Raw genomic sequence first — 9456 nt, 5'->3', positions numbered from 1 at the left:
TTGAATGCTTTCAAACTTTTCCCATTTTGATATATGCTGGCCATATATGTTTTACTTCCTTTGCCTTTCAAGTCTTCAAGAGGATTCACACCAGATTCCACACAGGCTTTATGCAGGAATGAATTTGAGCTGTGAAATTATCAGTGTTGAATCATTGCATTGCAATATAAGCTAGTGATTAACCACATGTGGTTCCAGTGACTCCATTTCAGGCACAAATTAATTTTGGTATGAAATGTTTTGTATTCATTACAGCTAAATGTTCTTAAATGCATATTTATTTATATGTCATTATTTAGTGTCAAACTTTGCAGTATTTTTCACTGTTTGAGATTCGGTGGATTTCAGATACAGCAGAGTTCAATACAGAAGTTGCTTCTTTTGTTTATCAAGCAGTATTTTAACTTTAGCAATGATTGCTGAGACTTGCACAATGTGTCCCAAATTTGTCATTGTGATTGGATGCTATTTGAACTTTGCCATGATCTGCCTTTTTGGGGTCGCACTATCAGCTGGACTTGCTTTCAACTGATGACCCTAAATGGTTACTATTTGCTTGAGTTTGTACCGTGACATCTCTTCGCTACAATATTGCTGAAACGTCCATGATCTTGAATCCAGCTTTACTTCACTGATTCCCATTAATGGCAACAAGCAAGGAGATAAAATTTAATAGACTGTAAATTTTCTACTGTCGTTTCAGAAAGAAAAGTTTCTCTTAGACTATTATTACAAGTAAGGAACTTAGTTAAATCATAGTGTCAATTATTTACCCGCCAAGATTACTAAAAGAGCCGTATCTCAGTTCTTGATTAACCAAATAGCACATTGGATGATAGTGGGATCCCTGTCTGGAGTTTGATCCAGCACACAAGTATGTAATCCCGAATTAATATACTGGTATACACCTTTATTTGAATTGGGGAGTTTTGTGTAACAGCAATGCTTAAGACTGGTTTCCTACCAATACTGAAGTAGCTGGGTGTTATCGAGACTCTGTAGTCCTGAATGCTCACACGGCACTATTTGAAAGACGGGAGCTGTCTCCAGTAGCCTAGTTTGTACTCAAGTAACGTCACAAATGGATCTTTATTTTAAACATTGCTACTTGTTGAAGTTTACCTGTGCATATGTCTACATTACAACAGTGATCACTATTCCTTGGTCGTGAAATTCTTTCGGTGGACCTGACCTTGTGAAAGATGCTATATAAAATGCATCTTTCTCTCGTAATTTGATAATCTCATGTTATACAGGCCCATCATTAATTATATAAATGTAAACAGCGTTTTACTTGATTAAAAGTTTGCGCTTACATTGCATTGCAAGTATAATTTGGCAAACAATTGCCATGATGTTGGAAATGGTCAAAGCAGCCATTTTGAGCACAGCAAGGTTCCACGACCACCAGTCAAAACTAATTACCAATCTACAATGGTCGTATACATGAAAGAAAATTTCACGATCTTCAGATAGCACTGTACCATCCTTGCTAAGGCATCCAGTTCAATCCATTGGTACTAGAAGAGCCGGTCTGGATCGTAGTTCTGGAATGGGACTAAAATGGACGCCGATGATCAATGAAGCAGAGCAGAAGTGCTAAATGAATATTTGGTGTTTAAAACGAGGGGAAACAAAATTCTGTTACTGCTGTTGCTCCTGAATCATTAACTGCGAACGGGTAGGCGCATTTACTAGCTGTGCACAAACGCACAGACTTGATTGACGCTTTGGCGAAGACAGGACGTCCCGCAGTTTGAGCAGTGTACGCAAAGCCGACCAATCCATTCGACGATCTGGGGCGCGGACGTCAGATTAATTTGGTAACCATAGCGAGCGGCAGAGTGAACGCGTGCTGCGTCACTTTGGGTGAGGGAGAGAGGAGGGGAAAAAAAAGCCAGAGCGCGGTTGTCCTGACGCCACTTGTATTGCGAGCTCCTTGCACTCTAGAAGAGCTTAACCACGACAAGCATGTGAGTAATGGCTCAACTTCGCCCGCCCGATGACGCTTTATTCTGCTTGTGGAGGGTATTGTATAGGAGGGTGAGCGGTGGTAGCCGGGCGCTTTTTCGCCCTGCTAGGCCATTGCTTGTTTCATGCCCCTCAAAAAAACACGAAAGCGGGGGAATAAGCATCTGTTAGGTTGCAACTGGAATTGAAGGTAAAAGATGAGGAACACTTTTTTTCTCTCTCTGCAGCAAAACATTGCCTGTGCTTCAGCGAATGCTTGTGATTTTTAAATAAGCCCTGTATGTAAAACGAATCCGGGAGAATTTTACCCGCGTGCAGTTGTCAGTCATGTTAGGTGAGACAGAGATGGGGACGGATACTTGAAAGGTCTAAATTGTCTTGTAGTTCTGAATGTGTAACCTTCGGTTGTTACAATGCATTGTAGCTGGTTAGTGTTTCGGTAGTTAAAGGGTAGGGGTCTAAACAGTTTTTGGCTTGCCACACAAGTGAGAGCCAAGTGGCACACAACCTTGCGGGACCGAAGCAGGTTCCAGCGCAAAAAGAATAGACTTTTCCACCTGGCCCCTTCCGGTTTTAAAAAAAAAGTCTGTGGGACCATCCCTCTCTTTAATAAACTCTATGTAATCATTTGTGTTTCCTTTCCTTGTGTATCTCTTGTTCTCGGCAGCAAAATTGGGGCGCTGTGCTGTTCTGAAAAGGTTTAAGAACCGCGCGCGGCTTCTAGAAATTTCTGTCTGTCGCGCGCGGGCGCGCACTCGCAGCAGGAATTTGGTGATTACTTTAAACAAAAAAAACCCTAGCCTCTCCTCCCTCACTTATCTTTCAACAGCGGCGACTTTTTGATGGAACAATGGCGGCCACCAAATAGTTAATGAGGCTTATTCGCCCCTTTTTAGGCTTGGGGAAGGAAGAATTAGACTTGAGTAGCCGCTGGTGAAAGCTGTTGCGCAATGTCGAAGAAACCGCCATTATCGCAGCCCTAACTGGATGGGCCCAACCCCCTAGGTTTTACTCGGTGCCCTTGCCTTTAAAACACCTCGTGCGATTATGTATCCATTCTCTATTTTCTGTTCACTAGGTATCTCTCTTCCGTGATTGTTGCAAGCGGCGGAATTGCTCCCAGGACACCCACTGCTTGAATTGTAGACACGTTTGTTCTATGTGCGTGCGTGTTTTCTGCGTACGTCCGCGCATGCTTTACCAGGGCTGTTCTCGCACACGCAATATATCCAGAACCATCGAAGGACCGCAAGTGTTTAATTTCTATTTATAGTTTCCATATATTCGGCATTAAGTCCCAAGCTTGGGATACCTATTCTGATTAGTTAGATATGGTGCATTGCGTGTGGGTCGATAATGTATAAGGTAACGTACTTATGACGAGGAATTACGCCCCAGGTGTTGTTCGTGTTTTTTTTTGCAGTACAGTTTATCTGCATTTGGTGAATAAGGTTTTTAAGGTGGGAGCGATCCGGTTTTTTTGCAAGGATGTGGAGGAATTCATTGATTGTGAGACATTGAGGTAAAAAGAAAGGCTGTTGGCTTTGTAGGCGTGGGGGAGATCTGGAGTGAAGTGAGGGGGTATAATGCTCCCACTTTAAATTAGTTGATTTTTAGCTTGGGAGTCTAAAGGTTCAGTCTTTCCTTGCAGTAAATGGTTACAGACTATGGTGTGACTAACAAGGATGCTGTGAACAAATCCTACCTGAACTGTCAATTCTCAGAGACAAGTGCTTAAACATTTGGCGTTAGTCATATGGACATGCATATAGAATGCTCTGATCTTTTAAGTGATGTGACAGTATAGCATTAGACATTTCTTCTTGAGTGCTACTGATCTTCTGTTCATATACTTTAAAAGCCATGAACTTGATTTTTTAAAAAATCTCTACATTAGATAGTTCATTGTTTTATCAGTATTTTCGGGGGGGGGGTGGTTCCTGTAGCTTTTGGCTTCATACTAATTAAACACAAACCACTGAGACATTACATATACCTACATTAAAACTTTATCTGTGTTTCTAGATACTTGGATATTCTCTGAGATATTCACTTGTTTATGCTAACTTTAATTGCTGTACCTCTTGAAGTGGAGTTGTTTGGAATATTGCTCCTGAAACTTTGTTATTCATATTAAATAGAAAAAGTTACTGTCAGTTCCAAACCCTAAGACATCTTCTTAGTACTGTCTCGTCTCCTTATAGACTTGTGTATGTTTATCAACCATTCATCCAGTGTCTTACCCATTCTTGGGGTTTTTCCTGAACCTTCAGCTCTATTTTTCAATTGCCTTTACATTGACATTTTATAATGTTAAATAAAAACTTTAGAACTCAAGATACATCGTGTCACTGGGCTTGCTAGCTCCACTTTTACATGTCACATTCTTCAAATAAGTTGTAAGATTAGTCAGCTCCATCTTGGGTACTAGCCTCCGTAGTATCTAAGACATCTTCAAGAAGCAGTGCCTCAGATAGACAGTGTCCATTATTAAGCCACACCCAGGTCCTAAATGGACATTGAACCCATGAACAGAATCTGACTTTTTAAAATATTATTTGTTTTGCACTGTTTTAAATTTAACTATTTAATAACATTTATTTATTTTCCCCCTTCTATATTATCATACATTTTACTGCTGCTGCTGCTAAGTTAACAAATTTCACGATGCATGCCAGTGATAATAACCTTGATTCTGATAAGTTAAAGGTTGGTCATGGTCATACAATACAGAAACGGGCCTGGTGTCTGTGCTGACCAAGTACCCATCAATGCTAATCCTAGCACTTGATCCATCAACATCTATGCCATGGCAATTCAAGTGCCATAATGAAACTTTAATAGGAGAGTGTCCCCACTGCCCTGTCAAGCAGTGTGTTCCAGATTCTACGCTATATACTCTATAATTTTGCACACCTTCATCAGGTTTTCTTCAGACCCACCCCCTCCACCTTCCAGCCTCATAACTAAAAATAACTCAAAAGTCCAACCCAACCAACATGTTGGAGAACAGCAACATCATCCTGCAACTTTACCAGAGTAATCAAGTATTTTCTGCAATGTGGTGACCGAAACTGCACATTATGTTCTAGAGTGGCCTCACCGATGTTTTATAAGACTGTAGCATAACCTCTCTGCTCTTGTATTCTACGTTCAACTATGAAAGACGGCATCTGATATGCTGCCTTTACTATTGTCTAACTGATGTTGGGCTTTAGAGAATGAGGAACCTGTCATTGGGTATGTCCTATCCTGGTTTTCCCAAAGTGCAATTTTGGAATAAAATTCTTCCATTGCTCTGCATTGGATCCCATTAGCTCTATTTAGGTCAATGTTCCATGTGGGGATTAAAGCCATGTAATCTACGTCAACTGCACTGCCCTCATTTGTAGTTAGTTACGTCTTTGCAAAAAATCATTTGTTATGACTGGAGTAGATGAGAACAAATGAGGGGGATGGCTACATTTCTTTTTCATTCCTGTGGAGTGATTTTGAAAATGACTTATGGCTTCAGCTTGCATGCCAGATTCATCCCTTGCTACCTTAAGGAAATTGGTAATTAACAATTGACATGTGACACTACAGTGGCTTAATAGTTCTGAAATAAACTCATTTGAGCTACAGATTAAGTCACGTGTATTATGTTTGTTATTTCATGGATATTAAACTTGGACTCCATCAACTCATCCCATGGCAGTCCTATGAAAAGCAAGGGTGCTTTTACTTGTGTCAGTATATCTCAACCAATGTATCTATAAAAAATTTATCTCAACATCATGTTTCTGTGTATAAATTGACTCGTGCATTTTACATTACACCTGAAAAATACTTCCTTGGTTGTTAATCTCTTGGGACATCTTTTGTGTGACAGTTCCTGCATTAAAACAGTTTTTTTTTGTCAAAGATGCTATTGCTCCTTATATATTTTGATAGGTCTACTTGGGAATAGCACACCAGATTATGCTCTCAACATTTTCTAGCTTCATGCATTTTTTGAAGTATTATACACATTTAGTTTGTTTGCAATAATTTCTATTTCCTAAAGGGTCCAAGGAGGGAAATGAATAGTCATGCAGCATGGGAATAGATCTTTCAGCCATTGTGTTCACACCCTGCCATCATACACCCATTCTACTGATCATATTTTTCCTGTTGCATCCCCATCAACTCCTCTCCCCCAATTTGCCCCAAATCTCTTGAAAGTTGTACCTATGACAATGAGGTTGAAAGCTTTGTAAAGTCTTTGGATCTAATGGCTATGGATATTAAAAAGAACTAAGAATGCATGTGCTTTATACTGTCTTTGTCAAATCCACATTAGAATTCTATCAGGCTACTTATCTGAGTCATTATTTCAACTTCCACCAGAAACTTGAAATGCTTAAAAACCTGGTGCATGCAGAAAAAAGTACTGCTATTTGCTAGTAGATGTAGGGTTAGAGTTGAGTCTTTAAAATGTGTATCTATTTAAATCTTGTGTATCTATCTATCCTAATCTTATCTATCCTTGGTCAATATCAAATGTAGTTGGTACCTGACATCAACTTAAAATGTATTAGCCTTATGTGCAGATTTAAGTGGACCTGATGCTGTGGAAATGGAACCTCCTCACAGCCTCAGCATTGTCTCTACAATAATGAGACCCAGTTCTTTGGAAATTTGTATAAATGCACCATAAACTAGCCATTTCATTTGGTGATCATATAGCATTTTTCACAATTGATTTTCACATTAATTACATTGAAGGAAAGCACTTAATGTGATATTTTGGGGATTTATTTGCAGATATTCTAATTGTGTGGGCACATGGCCAAGTGGTTAAGGCATTTGACTAGCGACTTGCGTGAGTTTGAGCCCCAGCCGAGGCAGTGTGTTGTGTCCTTGAGCAAGGCACTTAATCACATATTGCTCTGCGACGACACTGGTGCCAAGCTGTATGGGTCCTAATGCCCTTCCCTTGGACAACATTGGTGTCGTGGAGAGGGGAGACTTGCAGCATGGGCAACTGCCGGTCTTCCATACAACCTTACCCAGTGAAAACTTTCCAGGCGCAGATCCATGGTCTCGCAAGACTAACGGATGCCTTTTAATTCTAATTGTAAAGTGGGATTTTAAATATTGAGTATGTTGTGACTGAATCTACCAATGGTTGGGCTTTGCAAAATATAACTTAATTTAAAGATTTGACCTGATTACTAGCTTTACTGTTATGAAGCATTACTCCTTAGGTTTAGTTTTAGCATTCAGTTCCATTATTCTCATACATCTAGCAACAGTTGTCTTCCTGCAAGCAGGAATACATTTGCCTTAAAAACTTTCCTTCATTCTGAGTATTTGCTCAAACTCATCTGGTATAGGTTGTGTATGTTTTATGTGATGAGTGGAGGAATGGGTAGTGTTGAGGTGGCAGGAATCTGTAGAGGACCTTGGTGCAGGTTAGAGTGTGAGGAAGTAGATGGGATACAGCATAAGCACATACTTCCTTATGTACATTGATAGGAAGAATAAAGCCCTGGACTTAAACGGGAGAGAAATTGGAGGTGCAAAGGGACCTTTTAAGGCTTCCCTTAAGATTAACTTGCAGGTTGAGTTGGCAGTAATGAAGGCAAAATGCAATGTTAGAATGAATTTCAAGAGTACTAGAATATACAAGGAAGGATGTGCTGCTGAGGCTTTAAGATGTTAGACCACATTTGGAGTATTTGGGCCGCGTATCTCTGGTCCTTGACCATTTCATTTCCTTATGCTATTCAGTTTTTATCCATGGTTATGATGAAATTGCCTAACTTTTGCGTAATGGTTAGCATGGCACTATTACAGCTCAGCGTGATCCAGAGTTCCGAGTTCAATTCTGGTATCCTCTGTAAGAAAATCAAGGTAAATGTTATGTTTTTGAAAGCACTTCCCATTTAGAAATTGTATTTGATTCCCACCATGCATTGCAAACATTTTGCAAGTCTGCTTAATTGCCCTTGTTTTTACTTTTGTAGCCAACTTATTTCTGTCCCCTGATTCTACATCATTATTTTTGTCAAAAGTCCTCCAAAGAGGATGTTTTCAAGTATCTTTTTTTATCCTACATTGTTAACTAGTAGCCAGATTACATTTTGTTACATCTTGTTTGAGATTGGATTACATTTTGTAATGTTCCTTTTTTTTAATCTTGTAGCTTCCCACCTCTCTATAGATAAAATGCAGTTGCAAGTTATTTTGATCTGGACTGAAGCATACCCTTGTTTTCTATCTTTTGTGTGATTTTTTTTTCATGATTTGCCCTTTGAAAAACAGAATTCCATCCTCATTTGCTGGTTTGTCCTCTCTGCATTCTTGTGTACTTTTAGAAAACAATAAGGCTGTGGCTTCATTCACATTATTTATTTTTTATCAATTGAGATGCATGATCGGGTTCAAACAATCCTCTTTACTAAGCTGGTGATCTCTAATGAACTAACATTAAAATATTGCTGGCTGTGTGCATGACTTTGATTATCTTTATTTTTCTTTTTCCACATTTTAGCTTTCTTGTCAATACACATTCCTCTCAATATTCTAGTTTGATTTTACTTCTATCAGACTGTCTTCTGTATACTTCATCAGAACTTAAATTGGAGAATTTTAAATTAAGGCATTTTATAGGGCATTAGCATTTTATATTAGACATTATTGTACCTGAGCCACCCCATTTTGATATCGAAATGATCCAGGAAGTAAACTAAATGTTTTTAGGTTTACTGTTTGAGCTGCTTGAATTTTTAAGTGCTGTATATAGACTGATTAAATAGGAACACTTTCCCAAAATGTTGCATTTAGCAAAATCTAGTAGAGTAAATGGCTCAATGGTCTCTGCACAAAAACGATTGTTTTGAGATGAGTACAGAATCTAGGTTTTAAATCCAGGTATTAAACTGTAATGAAGACTAGACTTGTAATCAGCAGTTTCACAAAATCCTCTGCTCTGGTTGTCCTGAACATATACTCTTTCTCCACCACTGAAGCTTGTCTCGCATTTTCTACTGTTGCTTCTGGATTTTTGTGTATTTTTAATTGTCTTCAATTTCACTCTGATTTCGCTGGATGATTCTTGATGGGTTCTCTTCCACCGGTGCCTGACAGCTGATATCATCCAGGTTGCCATTGTTCATTAACAGGCTTTGACAGCAAGTGTGTTCATTAACAGGCTTTGACAGCAAGTGTGTTCATTAACAGGCTTTGACAGCAAGTGTCAGCTATGGCCAGTTAATGTCAGTACTGTTGTATACACCTCTAATTAGGAATTGAGTATTGGAAATTTGCAGTTTCTGTGGATTTGAGAAATGGTGCTTTGCACACCTATGCTATTTATAGCCGTGAAAGGTCTTCCTGCATCTTCCGTCCCACAAGTTCAAAGAAAAAAATCTTACCAGCTTGGCTAAGTTAGTTTGCTCTTTGTTCTTGGCTTCTGTGACAGTATAAGTACCAAAAAAGAGCAGAATAATGCCTGCATTG

General features: G+C 39.2%; 1 protein-coding gene across 5 annotated transcripts in view; it reads left to right on the top strand.

The window, feature by feature from the left end:
- Positions 1-1782: 1782 nt before the first annotated feature.
- Positions 1783-9456, top strand: part of LOC140191754 (prostaglandin E synthase 3-like) — a 40797-nt gene continuing 33123 nt past the window's right edge. The window contains exons 1-2 of one of the 5 annotated variants that reach the window (XM_072249466.1): positions 1783-1973; positions 3050-3132. In XM_072249466.1, the coding sequence (XP_072105567.1) occupies positions 3131-3132 (2 nt within the window). In that variant the 5' untranslated portion in view covers positions 1783-1973; positions 3050-3130. The remainder of the gene's footprint in view (positions 1974-3049; positions 3133-9456) is intronic. The other 4 variants (XM_072249465.1, XM_072249464.1, XM_072249463.1 and 1 more) reach the window with 4 other exon arrangements.

This window comes from Mobula birostris, chromosome X, assembly GCF_030028105.1.
Source record: "Mobula birostris isolate sMobBir1 chromosome X, sMobBir1.hap1, whole genome shotgun sequence".
Lineage (NCBI taxonomy): Eukaryota > Metazoa > Chordata > Chondrichthyes > Myliobatiformes > Myliobatidae > Mobula > Mobula birostris.
This window is presented reverse-complemented; position numbering and strand designations above follow the sequence as displayed.